Source organism: Larus michahellis, chromosome 1 (genome assembly GCF_964199755.1).
Source record: "Larus michahellis chromosome 1, bLarMic1.1, whole genome shotgun sequence".
Classification (NCBI taxonomy): Eukaryota; Metazoa; Chordata; class Aves; order Charadriiformes; family Laridae; genus Larus; species Larus michahellis.
This window is the reverse complement of record NC_133896.1, coordinates 154,551,635-154,569,665: the sequence shown is the minus strand read 5'-3', so window position 1 is coordinate 154,569,665 and position 18,031 is coordinate 154,551,635. Positions and strand designations below refer to the sequence as shown.

Sequence of the window (18,031 nt, the reverse complement as noted above, 5' to 3'; positions counted from 1 at the left end):
AAAAATGGTTTGTAACTGATGCAGACAGGAATCCTTTGCGGTACATTTTATCCAACCGACGAGTCTAATCTGCAATGCTGGATAGAATTTACACTTGAGAATATAGTAGCGGATGAATAAGGAGGTATAACGTTTTGGGACAAGCCAGCATGGCTACCGTGGAGGGAAGCCATGCCTCACTAATTCAGTAGAGGTCCTTGGCAGTGCCACGTAGACAGGGGTGATACATCCCGTAAAGCCTACTTGGATGTCAGAACAGCTTTGACTAGCCCAAAGGCTCTTAAGGATGGTAAGCTGCCTCACGATAACAGAGATCTTTATGTGGATAAATAATTGATTAGAGGCAGGAAATAAAAAACAGGAGAAAATAATTAGTTTTCTCAGTGGAAACTGTGGCCAGAAAAGTCCCCTATGGATCTGTGCTTGGCCCTGAGTTATTCATCACATTAATAAATGATCTGGAAAAGATGGTAAAGAGTGGAGTTTGCTGATTATACTATGATGAATAACTCAAAATCAACAGAAGCTGACTGCAAAGTACTGCAGAACAACCGCATGAAACTGAGTCACTGAGCAGATGAAATGCAATACTGATGTAAACTGCCATATGTGGAGGAAAACAGTCCTAGCTTTAAATACACAGTGATTGTTTCTGACTGACTTACTGCTCTGCAAAGAGAGCTATGATAAATAGCTTTATGCAAACCACTTCCACTAAGCAGCGATGCTCAGCAGCATTTAGAAAAGCAAACATCAGGGTTTATTAGAAGAGGAAAACAGAGAAAAGAAGAAGAGAAAACGTGAAAAGGTGGATGGGGGAAGATCATTTAGTGTTTCTCATAATACAAGAACTGGGTTTTCAAATGAAATCATCAGGTTGCAGACTCAGAATTAACAAACAGGAGAAGGTATTCTTTTTTGTGCGGTACATAGTTAATAAGTGGACCCCTTGGCACATTATATTGCGCATACCAAATTTTTGCAGGTTTCCTGAAAGCAAGCGGCCTGGGAGATGAATCCAGGAAGACCTACTAGAATCAACAGCATTACTTCAGGGATGAAGTCCCTACACCACAAATCACAAGCTGATGGGACTATGTACTGGAAAAATATCATTGGATGCTGCTTATCCTAAGTTATCCTAACACTGAGTTATCATAACATTATCCTAACGTGAAGTTTAGCATTTTAGAAGCTTAGCTGGGCATACTTTTTGAACAGCAAAAACTTAGTGGGGATATACACAACCCGTTGCAAGGCACAACTATTACTTAGTTATTAAAATGATAAGAAGAAACAATTACAGCACAGTAAGAGGCCATTACGTCCTTGTATCTACTATTAATATTTCTTTCCCAAAGGTCTGAGTGCACGCAACCCCAGAAAAGGTATTAACACTTGCAAAACTCCTACTTATTCTCATCCTCAAATTCCTTGTTAAACATCCCTTGATGCACTGACCAATAGAGAAAAAACTATTATATGGAGCAAACCAGATGGTGGCACGTCTACTGTTCTTATCACGAAGAATATTAAGCTATGACTTTGTCTTGCCTCATAACCTGCTTTCTACCCATTAGAAAAAGTCCATTTAAATCCTGACTGGCATATTTATCTGGCAGCCTTTCAGCCTCCCCCTCTGATGCAATCTTTGCCTCTCACAAGGATATTAAATAGAAATACACTTTCAGTTTTAGGAAATACATGCAGTAAAGGAATCCTCGACATCCTCACACAGTCGTTGCTGGACCTTGGCCCTCTTGGGCTGCCACACACTCTTTCTCTGAAAACTGAGCAGACCAAAACCAGAGCAAAATTTGGCAGTCTGGATAAATTGAAGCAAACTGCTAGGACTTTTTAGAAAGACTTGCATGGAGAAGACCTGCTTTGTGCATGCTAGTCAGTGTACAGAACATACACATAATACACACACATGTACCATGTAGATATTCCTCCCTTTCATTAAGAGGCAGACTTGGCAACTCCTCATCCCTACGATATTACTTCCTGCCCTAGAACTGTTTCTAATTAGCTCCTACAGAACTCCCACCAAGGCAGACGGCTCGATTAGGCTCCCGTGTGGTGCTCGCACTCCTGACCACCCTGCGAGATCCCCGCTCCGGGAGACTCCACCTTGTGCTGCCTGCTGTGCACAAGCAGCTTGCATAATTTCATTAGGGTGATTAAACGTGTCAGTGTAAAGAGGTCCCCTGGTAACTTCATGAACAGCCTGAACGCAGAACAGAAATTACCCACAAACTGTAAATTTGGAAAACAATAATGCTTCAGTGTGCATATACACGTAAGAATTAAATCTAATGCAGACCCAACCACATTCAACCACTGTGTGTTCTTAGATTTTCATAAAGACAAGTTAAAGGGGATTATCTATGGTTTTGTAAAATTCATACCATTTCTTATCTCAAAGCAAATCTTGCCAGATGTTAGTGTGCTATTTCAGCACTATCTCAGAGGTCTGTACTAGACACGGACAACACTTAGATATTCTAGCAATAAAATGCCACATAAGTGAATTAACTAATGAATTTGAATCTTAGAAATTGTCAGAGTCCTAATCTAAGCAAAGTTTTACATTGCTGTTGATTTTTAAAGGTGATCAAACTATTCCTTATGAAAAATTTTCACAATCAATCAAGTCTGCTTTTCTCTCCCCACTTTTTCTGATGGTTATTTGGTCCTGAACAAATTTCTATTGTTATAAATCTCTACAAAAATAATTCAGCATAAACCAGAGGTCATTTTGACTCAGTATTTAAAAAAAAAAAAAAAAAACAAAACCAGAAAAAAACAACAAAACCAAACCCACAAACTTTCCATTGACAGGAGGCATTTGGATTACTTAAGTAGTGCATTATTTTAGCTGTGAAATCAACAGCAACAATAAGTGGCCTGTGAATCAACAGAGGCCATAGTTTATTAACATATTAGAAATTTACTAAGTCTTGGGTTTCAGAAACAGTTTCTCAGCTAGTGCTGATACCTAGAAAAATACAAATGTAAACAGGATATCTCCAGCTTTCGAAGCAACTTATTTTTCCATGTCAGCACACTCCTTTAACAAACTACTGCAAATTATTTTCTCATCTTAATAGACATTTCTGATCAGAAAAGTGGCAGACACCCTAACAGAAAAAAAACAAAACAAAAAAAAAACCCAAACCAAACCAATACAAAAGACAACCCCCCCCCCCCCATCCTAGTGATTATTTTAAGTGTGACATACTGGACCTGGCTGAGAAAAAGGGGGAAAAATGAAAATGCTAGTCATTACCTATTATTGTGACATTTAGAACTATGCCAATCCCTTTTATCACTGAAAAGCCTGTAGTTACTCATTTGCTCACTAGACTGAATGATGTAGCATTCTGCTTAAATGTTCCTAAAAAGAAATGGACATAGAAAATTAGTATCATCAGTTAAGAGAAAGCTATTAGGTATATAACTTGGATTTAAGTAGCCAGAGATAATACCCTCTATCTGGTATACTTCAGGGACTACAAGGAAAGTTTAAAAAATTATCGAATTCTGTTCAAGTGTGTCAGCACACAGATGGTCTTAAGAGTTACTAGAGATCATTAAACACGTAGTTAAAGAGAATACGATTTAATAGCTTCTCACAAGCAAAGTCCATTGCTCGCTCATATACCTTTTGGACTGAATATTGCTTATTTACTGGGGTCTAGTTTATTTCATTTTACTCACTGAGGGACCAGAAAGCCAGCTACATTTAAATAACATATTTCCTCCTATGCATGCAGCCTGACCACTGGCACAGCTGGTTTCTGCTTTTTCCTAAAGTAATAGAAAAACTGACATCAGGCATAGCGTTGCCGGGTTAATGCTGTGACCCAGGATTAGGGAAAAGGGCCTGCAAATGCAAATGATTAAACTTAACTCTGACAGAAATGCTGTTCCATCATCTCAAACACAGCTTACAGCCATGACCTTTTAGACTCAATTCACCGTCAGGATAATTTTGCAAGAAATCCGATGTGGTCTTTGCCTTTAAGCTCCTATTCCAGGTCTCTATGTAAAGTGATGTTATTTGTGTACTTCCTTCCATAAAGTCCTCAGCATTCTGCAACATGTGGCCATAACGTAGAGCGATATCCCAGAACCAAAAGTATGTGACTGAACTGCAAGCGTGGCTGCTCAATAAGGAAGTATCAAACATTGGCAGAAATTTGTAGTCACTTGCGCATGCACAGAAGCAGACTTTGGGCATGGGCAGAACATTTTTTTTTCTACATGGATAGCTGACAAGTCTGCACAAAAAATGCCAAAGAGGTTATCGAGCTCTTTACAGAATTCTTCTGTCCTTCTGTCCCTCTTTCCAGGGACACAAGCTGCTGCCACCCTTCACTGATATCGCTGCATGTGTTTTGCTGTTTTCTTTTGGTCAGGCATTAGGACAATAGACTCTAGATTGTCATACAACAAAACACAGCAGAAAATGTTAAGGATGGCAGCCAAGGGAAAATATTATGACTCAACCTACACGTGGCTGCTGGTCCAAGCTGAGGGCACACGAGGATCAGTGAGCTGTTCAGAGCACGCTCCAGCTCCTCTTTGAGCCACGTGCTTGAATTTCTGCTGTGCTGAAAGCTGGGATGGGTGAGAAGGAGGGAAATGGGAGGGGGTTCTGGTGACCCCACAGTCCCACTGCAGTATGGCATGGAGACGGGGCTCAGCTGGGGCTGCCCAGACCAGGGGAAGCAGAAGCAACCATGCCTGGTGATGCGGACACCGACTGCACACCACAGGATCTGACCTACCACTGTTGGCGTCAACACCCATGGTCTACAACAACTTAAAAATACAGGCAAATTGAATGAGACGTTAGGCGATGATCTGCTATAATGAAGGCAAAACCTTCTCTTATTCTAAACTGCTGTTAAAGCACCTACCAGAGTGAAGTTTCTGATTTCAGGAATCATGTTCAAAGTATGACATTAGGACAGGCTGAGAGAGTTGGAGGGTGGAGAAGAGAAGGCTCCAGGGAGACTTTATTGAGGCCTTTCAGTACTTAAAGGGGGTTTATAAGAAAGATGGGGACAAACATTTTAGCAGGACCCGTTGTGATACGACAAGGGGTAATGGCTTTAAACTAAGAGAGGGTAGGTTCAGGCTAGATTTAAGGAAGAAATTTTTTAGGATGAGGCTGGTGAAACACTGGCACAGGTTGCTCAGACAGGTGGTAGAGCCCCACCCCTGGAAACCTTCAAGGCCAGGTTGGATGAGGCTCTACGCAACCTCATCTAGTTGAAGATGTCTCTGCTCATTGCGGGGGGTTGGACTAGATGACCTTTAAAGGTCCCTTCCAACCCAAACCATTCTACGATTCTATGACAAACCCAACATCCAGGAAGAGGACACTAAAATAGGGATGGAATTGTAAGCAAAAGTAAGAAAATTTCAGAATGACAACAGGAGCAATAAGCACCATATTTGTGAGGGACATCTCATGACTCCAGAGAGGTACAGAGCAAATATCTACCCCTGAGCTTGGGCTCTTTTCAGAGCCAGTGGAGATAAAGAGGCACTTGGAGGGCACAGCACATATCACCCTCAAGAGAACATCTCAAATACGTCAGACAATTTGCATGCTGGCAGTACAAATTTGTTTTTCTATTGATTATAAAAGAGCCTGGGGGATTGGAAAATGTCTGGTTTTAGTCAGATGATTCCCATCTGTCTCAAAATGGTTTAGCATTTCATTTTTCCATGTAAATATAGCCCTCAGAAGTGTATTTAATAATACACCACTATCTCACTGATTAATTATTTAAATAAAAAGAATAGCAGACTAACTTCGGTTTCCCTAGAGAGGGGATGCCAAAGAGGAATTCAGATTACGTATCTCCTGAATAAGTACTTTTTTGTTGCCATTTACTATAGAATCTAACGCATATCAGAAGGTTGAAATTAAGAGGAAAAATTCAGGACAAACCATCATCTGTAACACTGTACTAAAATAAATAAAGCCCTCTAGGTAATTACAAAATTTCTCCTTTTTTAGGTAAAGGAATTTTAAGGACCTTTGACCTATTTCTGTTGGTCAGGCTCCTCCCCCTTCTCCCCCCCGCCCTTTTGAAGAATATTTCTAATACTGAACAACTACCTAGCAAAGCTTGCATGGGTCATGTTGACTGCAGGCATAAGAGTTTACGCATTTCAAACAGAGACTATTTTTTGGCTCTGATGCAGAACTAATTTTTCTTAAACATTACTGATTAGTTGTGCTTCCTATCAGCTTTACTTGAAGAAATATCACTTTTAATCCCATCCCAAGCCACTGGAAAAGGAGCTATCCGTGTTCAGTGGGCAGGCGAGGAGCTGCTAAGAGTGGTGTTGCGCTGGGGGGTGTGTAGTTGCTGTGTCAAGGCTCAGAAAACTTCAGCCTTGAGCTTTTGCAGGATCAAGCCAAGGGAGATTTTTGTCTTTACTCCTGGAAATAACTGTATCTTCCCACAGAAGAGCCATTCATTTCACCTGGGGTCTCAACTGCATCTTGTAAGCAGAGCGTTTCCACGACATTAGAAGTCTGTACTCTATATTTAAAGTACCTTACTTTAGTGCAGTGAGTCTAAGCCGCAGCACATAAAATCAAGGTAAAAGATTAAGAAGAAAATTATTTGTTTAAGGTCACAAGGCAGCTGAACTGTAAAACAAAGTTATGAGCAGCTCTATTTCTCATTCAGTGCGTTCTCTGGCAGTTTACAAGGGAATAAATCAACAACTGCTTTAATATGACTGAAAAGATTATCTACCCACATAGTTTCTAAAGAGATTAAAGTTCTCATTTAGATAGGACCTTAGTTTATCAACGGACATAAAAACACATATACGTGCCTTACTTCAGTTCAAACAGGTTTAAGAACGTAGCCTTCTCCTGCATCCAGGACAAAACCAAGACACTGTGCAGGAAGACACGGTCTCAAATCACGCAGCTTTCATGTGGCATAGGCATCTCTGTGTCCTCTTGCATAGTGACGTTCACTTACACAACACTAATCTGCATTCATTTTTAAAAATTAAATATTGGAATCAACTTCTCAGGCAAACTGCCAGCTATTTTGATCACCATGAAGGAAAACAACCAGGAGACACTTGAAAGCATGAGTTAAGAATTCAACAGTCACAAAAATATCCTTGCTATTGATGTGCCTTGAAAAATTTCCAGCATCAGAATCTAGTGTTGGATTTCCTAAGCCGGAGAAAGCTTCATCTTTCCTGTGTGAATTAATCTATTTAATATTTAATCCTGATATGGCATCGCATAAAGTAGCGATTCCGAACATGAACTCCAGAAGTCATCTGAGCCCAAATTCTGCCTGTCCTACATCTTTGGGAAGTCTACATTAGTGCAAGTATCTTGGGAAAAGAGAAAATATTTCTGAAAGTTTTCATTTGTCCAGAGATTTTAAGAGTTTAATAGGGCACTGGAGAGATTACGTGCAAGATGGTCAAAGCTGCACGACAATCTCCATTTTAGGATGGCATATCACTTTGTGTATATATGGTGTCTATGGGAGTCTGTTACTAAATGATGTATTTTTCCTAAATTAAAATCTAATGCTTAATCATTTCATTATATATTTAACAGTTCTTATTTCAGCTTGCTCGCAAAGTTTACTTGGAGTTCAGCTGGGAAAATGTGTCCTGTCCCTGTGTCCCTTTATGTGTTTGCTTAAATGTATAACCATGAGCTTGTCAAACCGTGGCTAAGTGGTGGGTAATGGGACCAAATTTAGCAAATCCATCCATTTCCCCAACTCAGCGACATGTGCAGTTTCCACTGCAGTGACCTAGTTGACGGAGCTGCAAATGTGCACAAGCACCAGGGTAAAATCATTTATGACGGGAACAGCCCATGCTGTTCCTCCTCTAGCTCCATCCCTAGTGTTCCCTCAGATCAAGACCCAACAGCTCTTATGCTTCCATAGCAGGTCTTATGATATTTAATGTTCTCCCTAAAATCCCCATTACATGCTTATTGATCAGAAGCTGCACTTCCCATTAGCTTCTAAACCTTCTGCTTTCCGTGAGTGGTTTGAAATCACAAAGCAGACGTGTGGAAAGCAGCAAGTAAATAAGCCAAAAACCTACACTTTGTTCATATTTTTTTTCCATTGTACCCATGGCAACCCCCTGGTGCTGGTTCTTGGTTCATGGTTTTTAAGTGCCTGGGGTAGGCAATGGATTGCCCAGTAAAGAACTTACAGTTCAATTCCATAGTAAGCAACATCAATGGACATTGCACTGTCAATTTTGCTGGGAGGAGAATCAGATCTGCTTTCCAGATCAGCTCCCAGGGCAGCAGTTATGTGATTTTAAAAAAGGTAAAACACTCCAGAGAAAAAAAAAAAGCGTGATTTCTTACCTTTGAAACAAATCTCAGCTTCCTACTTTCACTGGCTCAGGTTTCATCCAGGCTACAACCTGGGGGATAATACCTTCACTCTCAATTTAATTTTAAACAGGAAGAAGGAGGCCTTCAAAGCACCACAAAAAAAAAAAAAAGAGAGGGGAAAAAAATAGCCACTGAAATACAGTCCTTCTCTGAAGCCTTTTAAGAATGAATTGCATTTAAAAACATTTTAAAAGTTTGAAGTTGGCTTAGGTGTTTTTTACATATCATCAAATACTCGCCAAGTCACGAAGATTAGATGCTCACTTAAAATTTCTTCACTTAGGAACTTAGGAAAATACTGCAGTTTGAAAAAAGAGGAACATACTTTCATTTGGTACAAGAGAATGCAATTCTGCAGAAGCCAGTGAACTTACTGTAACATCATCCAAAATCCTGACCTTATACTGATGTTTATCCTCATAGAATAGGATCTATTCCATGAGAAAAATAGGAAGAGATAAGAATATTGAAGTGTTCATTCTTACAAAACTTAACGTTGAACTTCAGTTCTTCTTAATTACCTGTCCTATTACACATCTCTATTCTGGACGCCGAGTTACTGAAATATTGGCATTCATAAAATTCACAAAAATGGAAATGAAATGTGGAAGAAGAAGACATGTCATTCTGCTCTGCAGATACCAAACCAAAACCAGCCCCAAACTTGGCCAAAACAAGCCAAGGCATTGTTGGTAAAGGGCTCTATTTTTGGATGGCCAAAACCAGTGCTTGTATATTATACGACACTGCTAACTCCTGAGAGCTCACTTTGGGCAAAGCAGCAGTTTCGCAGGGACACTGCCAAACTGAGATAGCTGTCAGTAGCGGAACACGCCTTTGAGGAAGGAAAGGATACTGGAGACGACATCATTGGAAATAGCAAGAGCTTGTAATTCAGGTAGAAAAGGTGGATTTGGATCCGCAGCCTGACTCTAGATCAAGGGCTGTGGGAGCACTTCTCATGCCAAAGTGCCTGCATAAGATGCACTGCAACGTCAGGGTGGGAGAAGAGCCAGGGATGCGCTCAGTCCTGTCCTGGTGGCCTGGAGGCAGCAAAGCAAGGACCTGCAGCAAGAGGGAGCTGTGGCAGATCCCCCAGCCTGGATGAGATAAGGATTACGTCTAGATGTGTACCCACAGGCTAGTTTACGCTTTAGCAGACTGTTTTTTTGAACGTAGGAATGAACACAGAAAGGGTCACCGCTTAGTGATGTAACCCTTAAAGCAATGAGCCACCTTGGAGGAACGAAGGCTGCCCTCTGACTTTGCTTTTTCCTTTATCTTTTTTTAATAATTGAAATAATTTTAAGTTAAAACACTTAAATCTAACAGTGCAAAAGCTGGTTGCAGGAAAAGTTTTGTCCAGACAGGAGAAGAATGCTGAACACTGTTTTACTGTGGCTTTGATGCACACTTTGACTATTTCCGACAAATCTATTCCTATGACTTCATTTGCTATTGAACCTGCAAGCACATGATTTTAAAATAAAGATTTTGCTTTAGGGGAGAACAGAAATCATCTAATGATGAAAACTGTCATTATCTGGGACATGAGGGAATTCATATTATTGATTGATAGATAATTACAAATGGTAAACGGAGTAGTTTCAGAAGGCTTTGTTCATGACAGAAGCAGCACTGAGGTGCCTGTAGTTCAGCGTTGGCACAGATTTTTCTGAAAAAAAGATAAGTATTATATATGTTCATACACTTAGTCAAACTCCTTCCAGTGGTTTGCCTCTTTCTAGGTGCCATTTTTATCTCTTAAAAACAAGTAATTTAAAAAAACAGGATATGTTAGGAAATATTTTTCAGATCTGTGCTACTCTTTCATGAAGTCTTTTGTTGAAGAGTTTTAAACCATGCGTTTCACTTATGCTTGACCATAAAAGGCAATCAAAGCATCCTCCTGTTTACCATTGAGCAGCAATCAGCTAGCTCATCAAGTTGCTTCATGTACCAGAGTTAAAAAGAATAGGATAAGAGAATTATCATTGAAGTCTTACCAAAGCAGGAATTGACAAAGCCATACCACCTACAGCCATGCTCCCCTCCAATCCATTTGCCATGGATGTTAGATGCAAAACTGAGGGTAGTGCCTGAGATGCACACTAACATGTCACTGATACTGATGTTCAGGAGGAGCATGTTGACTGGGTTACGGAGGGTTTTAAACTTGCAGAAGAGGATGAGGACAATCAAGTTATTCAAGAAACCAAAAAGCAAAATAAATCCAAGAAAAACAGCCACTATTGTGTGCCCATTTCGTGACAGTCCAGGCCTTGGCTCAGCAGGATCTGTAGGTGCACCAAAGCTCAGGTTGTATGTCCAAGTGTGGTTCATTTCGGACTTTCACATGGATAGGTGAGGGCAGAGATGCCAGGTGCCCTGTACGGAAGTCCTCCAGCAGTTTCCCAGAAGTGTCCCTCCATTACAGGTCAAATCATCTCAGGATTCTTGCGATCTTCACTCAGCAGAGATACCTCTTGGATGGTTACACAGGTGTGAAATGCTGTATCACAGCACAGGAGCGTTTTCCTGCACTCTGCCTTTCCAGTGGTCAGCTCTGCAGCTAACCCCAGGGCAGCAAAACCAAGCAAACAATCACCTCAAATTCATCTTTGTTATTTAAACCCAAGATCATGTTAGATGGTCTTTTTTGAGGCTGAGAATGGAAGATGTCTTCCAAAGGCGCTTCAGCATGGTCGCTTCCTTCAGAGCAAATGGGCAGCCCTTCTATCAATGGGCAGCTATTGTTGTTTCCTCTGACAACAGGTGACTTTCTGAAAATAGAGAAGAAAACAAATGGTAAAAACAAAACAACCATTGTCATACCAAGACCAAAGTAGGTGCAGAATTTTATAACAGTTCCTCCCTTGTTGAACTGTAACAAATATTTCCCAGTCTTTTCAGTTTTCTCTCTCATTTTCAGCAGAAAAAATCAGTTTGTTGACATCTCCTTGGCTGTTCTAAATAGTTTTTCCCTAGCTCATGGACAAGGCACCTTCCTAGCAAAGTTCCCCGGGTAAGAAAAGGCATGGTGAGAGATATAGTTCTGGGCACTTCAATATGAGGGAGATATCGAGGTGCTGGAGCGAGTGCAGAGGAGGGCAACGAAGCTGGTGAAGGGCCTGGACAATAAATCTTATGAGGAGCGATGGAAGGAGCTGGGACTGTTTAGTTTGAGGAAGAGGAGGCTGAGGGGAGACTTCATCGCTCTCTACAACTACTTGAAAGGCCATTGTAGAGAGGTTGGTGCTGGTCTCTTCTCACAGGTAATTAGTGGTAGAACAAGAGGGAATGGGTTCAAGCTGCAGCAGAGTAGGTTGAGGCTGGACATTAGGAAAAAATTCTTCACAGAAAGAGTGGTCAAATGCTGGAATAGGCTGCCCAGGGAGGTGGTGGAGTCACCATCCCTGAATGCATTTAAGACTCGTTTAGATGTGGTGTTAAGGGATATGGTGTAGGGGAGAACTTTGTAGAGTGGAGTTCATGGTTGGACTCGATGATCCCAAGGGTCTTTTCCAACCTAAATGATTCTATGATTCTATGATTCTATGATCTTTTGCAACAGCTTCTCAGAGGAAGAACTGTATCTTCCTCCCCTTTAAGTCAATCAATGCCAAGCAAAACTTCAGTCTTGGCTAGACCTTAATTAAAATGATGAAAATCTTAGGAGAAGGAGAAAGTTTTTCTTTACCCAGAGAGAATGGTTTCAAGCACAGTCCCTGAAGCTCTCATGTGCTTACAAAGATTGGCAGAGCTATGATATCAATTTCACTTCTCCCACATTTACCAGCGGACAGATGTTCTCCTCCATTATTTATAAAGCAGCCAAACAGCCAGAGCCTCACATCTCTCTCCCACCACAGACATGAATTTTTATACCCACACGCCATGACTACAATGTGTGCGTGTGTGTGTTGTGAAGCCATAGCAGAGTGCTTAACGGGGATGCGTAACTGCTTAGCCAGCCTTCTGCATGGTTGCAGGCAAATTCCACACAGATGTTTCTATAAAAATGGAGATGGATATATATGGATATATATGCAGGAATTTCCACTCCTTTGTGCAAAATGCATGATACCCATAGCTTGCTGAACTGAAAAGTATGAAAACTTTTCTTTCAGGATACTCCTAGAATGATGATACACACAGGCGATAGGACAAGAGGAAACGGCCTCAAGTTGTGCCAGGGGAGGTTTAGACTGGATGTTAGGAAAAATCGTTACACTGAAAGGGTTACTAAGCATTGGAACAGGCTGCCCAGGGAAGTGGTTGAGTCATCATCCCTGGAGGTATTTAAAAGACAGGTAGACATAGTGCTTAGAAATATGGTTTAGTGACGGTTTTTGTCAGAGTTGGGTTGATGGTTGGACTAGATGATCTGAAAGGTCCCTCCCAACCTAGATGATTCTGTGATTCTGTGTTTTCAAAATGGAGCATCTTCCATATTACTCCTGAGCACTGCTTTTTGGAAATCATCTTGTACGAAAAGATTTGTTAACCAACTGGAAAAATGAGAGCTCAGAGTTCACTAGAGATGCAGAGGTTGTTTGGTTTTTTTCTTTTATTGAATCTTTGTGTCACGGTGAATGTTTATAGCAAATATTTCTTCTTACTACTTCCTTACTTTCACAAACTCACTGTGCTAAATACGTCTCGTTATTGCAGTGATTTTGAACTCTAATGTATACAATCTGTCTTCAATTTCTCTTCTGATGCGTAAATTATGTGCACTTTGCAGACCTTCTGCTGTTTGGGCATTGACAATCTGAAACGCTCAGGCTTTCCGCTTTTTCCCTCCACTTAGGACGTTCATGGTAATTTAGATTGTTAAGGGTCTCAGGTAGCATATCTAAGTGAAACAACATTTGAAATCCTCTTTCTACCATTTTAGAAAAAAAATATCCCCTGTCCAATTCTGGTTGTGGGTTATAGAAGGAAACTAGCCGGGACTAACTGTCAATATCCTCTAAATTTACTCATAATTGTGTTTAAAGGAACAGTTAAAGTTTAGTGGAGCAAAACACAAATGAAAGAACAACTGATTAAAAAATGCACTTCTGAGTCTTTCTCAGTCACTAATTGTATGACTGAAACAGCAAACAGCTGCACTTTTTTTGGTAGGAAAAAAAGCATGGCGGCATTGCACCGAAGGAGAGCTTCAGAAGGAAGAATTCACAGGAAAGTGAGAATGTACAGTGAAATAAGCTCAGTAAGTAATCAATGGTAGATTTTTTTTAATAATTCTGCTTATACCCTAGCTTCTACAAAACTAATCTATTCCTTGTCCATCACTTTGAAGACAATTTTGTCTAATCTGTTTGCACATGACTCTTTGTTGAGGAATGCAACTAAGGTCAGTCCTATCTGCTTCTCCCTTCTGCAAACCATATTGCAGAATCTGGCTTCAAAATCTGAAGAGATTTAAGGCTGACTTACATGCAGATTAATTTCAGTTACAGATGCAATTTTTTTTTTCCAAGCTGAACTGGTTACACCTAGATAATCTGTAGCAAAGATTATAGTATGCCATCATATATGTTTCTAAGTGGGAATTAACTTCACCAGAATAATCACAGGCAAAGGGTCTAAGTAATATTATTGTTAAAGCATCACAGCCTTGGTGTTAGACAAAACCAAAGGTTATAATCGCCTTAGCAAATGCGACTAACTTTCTATACATATCTCTATTGAGCTCAAAATATAAGTAATAAAATGTAGATCTTTTATACACAGTCACACGCATCCTGCATTCTTAAAGAGATATTAAGAGTTTGTATTTACAGTGCTTGTAAAGGGATATTTACTCCCTGGATGGGATTCATCTGACTAAAATTTAGCGGTGTGACACCAGGCGTGCAGGCACAGCCCAGTGCCCGGGCCATTTCTCCACTGACCGCAACCCATCCGGCTCCAGTGGGATGAGTCCTGCCCTGGTGCCCCAGGAAAGGACGCCTTAACGCCCGGGCAAGAGGAGCAGGCCCCGGCAAGTCAGTGTAAGATACATTTTAAAAAGTTTGTAGGCACAGCACTGTGAAGGTCAAGCCATGTGTCCACTTAAAACTGAAAGATGACAAAAAGGACTCACTACGGTGTGCTTCCAAAAGCTTGGGGTGAACTTAAGAGCCTGCAGAGGAAAACATCTGAAGATCTGGGAGCAAGTCTTTTATTAGTAGCTTGCATATGAAGTGCTAACTGTTTTTACACCTTTGGATGAAGTACAAGCTAAATTCAGATTTCAATGAAGCTTCTAAACTCCCACACAAATCCATTGAAAGAATGGGTCTCGTTCTTACTCAACGTTAGCATTTACCTCACTAATAGACATTGTTGCTGAAAAACACCTAAAGATGGGCTTGTGCGCTCAAAGGTTCCCTTGATTATTTTTTTCCTGCAGACAGATAGCTTGGTTTAATAGAGGTTACTCTGCAGCTCTGACAACACTGTCTTACAGGTGACACTCCAAATCTCCATGATCTTGCAGAACATCCTGAACCCTCCTAATCTCTAGCAACCTCAGGAGCTTGCAGGGCCAATCTCCATCTAATTCTGCCAATTCTACTTCTCAAAAAATTTTAATAAACTCAGTGAAACCTACAATTGCATTCAAAACAAATAAATGAATATCCAGTTTGTTTCCTTGAATTTATTTGAGTTGATGTGGAATGGAAAACATATCCAAAGTGATACAAAGCATATGGCCAGGTGAAACAGGCCAAAAGTTCATTTAATGTCGCCAGTTATTAAATGCTTCATCTGTTAACCGGTTCTGACAATAGTAATCTAAAGATACAGCAAAACAGACACCCATCACTGCTTGCACTTTTCTCTGAAGCAGTCAGTTGGAAACAAAAAGGTTTCAAAAGATGTTATATCAGCTTCTGGGAACATGGGCATTAATACCGAGAGTGTAAGACTTCTTTCTGCACTTGCCATCACACATTAGTTTGAGCAATACCCTATGCCAGTGAAGCTGGTTTTTCTTTGTCACTTTGCCCCAAAATAAGTACTAACTTATTGAACATATTAGCTTTAAGGGTTTAGGATTGTTTTGTGTTTTTTTTCTTAAATGAACTCATTCATTATTTCTAATTGGCATATTCTTTACCATCTTCTCTTGCGAAGCTGTGCAACATGCCAAAGATGATGCTCAATTCACTTTAAATATTTAACAGCTGATGAAATTGCATAAAATAAATAAAATCAAACTTCAAAATCATAGTGCTAAAAAACTCACATTACTCTCTTACATTATATTTACATTATCCTCCTGTAATTTAGAGGAGCTATAAAGAAATCCACACAGCCTTAATAAACCTGTTGTTCAGGTCACATTAAAATCAATGTTAAAATAGTGATTTTCCTTCATTTATGAACTTAGCTTTCCACTGAAACGTTAAAATTTTTTAAAAAATCATAGTATTTCAAAGACAATCCCAGATGAATTATGAAGGAGGAATCAGATTCTTGACCTGATGCCAGAATTATGTTAGGAATACTATATTTTTAAGTTTTTATACACTAAACCTTGTCTGATAGATGAGAAATTGAATTATTTTTAACCTGAAGCATCCACAACCCACAGCCAGAGGTATCACCTGAAATAATTCTTTCAAACACAGTTGAAAGATGGGGGAAATGCACTTCACAACACTGAAACAAAATTCCTGTCTGTTCTATTTTTTCCATGCCCTAAGTCACGCTGTGAGATGTCAAGAGACCCGGGGGTAGGTCTTTAGAAGTAATCGAGAAGACAGAGATGAGGCTCTATGGTCCACATGTTTAGGTACCTCCCAGCTCCCAAAACCTGCTATCTGTGAGAGAACCTCTTGCATGCAGACTTACAGACTTACTTTTAGGAATTCACATTCATGAAAAAGACAGACAGGAAAACCAACACAACTGCAGAATACAGGCTAGGAAGTCCACCACGGTTGAAAGCCATAGTATTTACACACGGGAAAAAATTTAGTGTGCTAAAACAGTGTGAGAAAAACTTGAACTGTTGCTTTTGAAATAAAAGCTACTTTTATTTAGTATTTTAAAAGTTAAGGCGACCCCTCCTACGTGAAAAGAGGCATATTTCTTTTTTTGCATAGAAATGTGTATGCTACCAGTAAATGAGACAGACCCATTCCTGGGCTGGGCTGAAGTGATGGGGAGCGTCTCCCAGAGATTCCGCCGGGATGGCTGCAGCAGAGGGAACAGAGAGCACCTTCCCCGCGCCCCGGCTCTGCCCGAGCTTTTACACCCTGCATCAAGCCGAAGACATTTCAGCCAATCTCAGTTCACGATTTCTCCTTCACAAACTTTTTTCCCACGTATTTAGGGGGGGCGGGGGGGGGTGGCATGGAAAACTGGAAGAAAAACCCACCTGCATCTCTCATCCACGGCACACCACGGTAAAAAAGCCACCTAAGTCTCCGGCAGAGGTGTCCCGAGCGGCGACGTGCAGGAGGATCCCTGGCTTCGGCACCGGCCGGGCAGCCCCCCCTGGAGGGGATGCGCGGCCGGGCTCCGCCGCCGCGGAGGCGATGTCCGGCGGCGGCGAGGGGCGGAAAGCGCCTCCCGCGGAACCCCCGCGGATCCCCCGCGCCCTCCCCTCCGCACCCGCCGAGCCGCGGCTCTCCGGGCCGCCCGCCGGCAGGGCGCTTACTTTCCGCGGGATGGATGCGCTGGGCTCGCCCCGCCCGCTTCCTTCGCCTTCTCCCCTCCCAGGCGGGGCTGAGAAGACATCCAACTTCGGGATGGCGGGGGAGAAGAAATAGATTTTATTTATTTATTTATTTTTAAATAAATTAAATCAAAACAAGGATGCCGAGGCACGGCTTGCGCCCCTCCCGCCCGCGGGTTCCCCGCGCGGCCCCCGGGGCCGCCGCGCTCCGCCCGCACCGGGGCGGTGCTGCAGCCCGGGCCGCCCCCCGCCCGGCACCGGGGCACCGGGGGAAGGGGTTCGGTGGGGACACTCAGTGCCCCGCATTTTGGGAACACCCCAACCCCTCTCCCCCCGCCCCGGCTGCCCCCTCCCTGCTGCAGGGGTGATCTCTCTCCCCCAGGGTCTGCCAGGGCATCTCTGGTGGCGGGGCACAGAGAGGGTGGGCTACGCTCTCTTCCCACTCTTATTGCTGTGAAAGACGGGGTTTTTTTTTTGTTTTGGTAAATAAGCAGGTATAAATACCTGCTCAGCAGCAGATCGTGAATGCAATTTCCAAATGTGTCAAAAGCAGAAGACGCGTCTTGTGTGTGATTTATTGGTCATCTGCTTTGCCTGTATTTTCCACGTGTATCTTTACATTTTTAGCATTTACAGATCGAATGAGCACCATGGTTACTGTGTGCTGAAAGCTGTGTTTTCAGAAATAAGTGTAGCACAGAAATAGCATATGGCTTGAAAACTATGCAATACGGTGTCTTTCTGTTCCTACTACTATCTGCTACGACCTTTTACACTTCTACTGCTCTAGTCTTTCTACAGAAGAAAAAAAACAACTATGGGGAATGAATCGCTGGATAAAAACACCAGAGGAAAAATATTCTGGAGTACGCCTTGCTCTGTTGAACATCTCTTAGCTCTGGTTCTCGCTGAACTTC

General features: G+C 41.6%; 1 protein-coding gene across 1 annotated transcript in view; it reads right to left on the bottom strand.

The window, feature by feature from the left end:
- LOC141732069 (pinopsin-like) overlaps positions 1-17,257 on the bottom strand; it is a 100,336-nt gene extending 83,079 nt beyond the window's left edge. Inside the window, exons 1-2 of the mRNA XM_074560389.1 lie at positions 16,815-17,257; positions 10,441-11,217 (exon numbers count right to left, since the gene is read on the bottom strand). Coding sequence (XP_074416490.1) covers positions 10,441-10,777 — 337 coding nt within the window. The 5' untranslated portion in view covers positions 10,778-11,217; positions 16,815-17,257. The remainder of the gene's footprint in view (positions 1-10,440; positions 11,218-16,814) is intronic.
- Between the last annotated feature and the right edge of the window lie 774 nt (positions 17,258-18,031).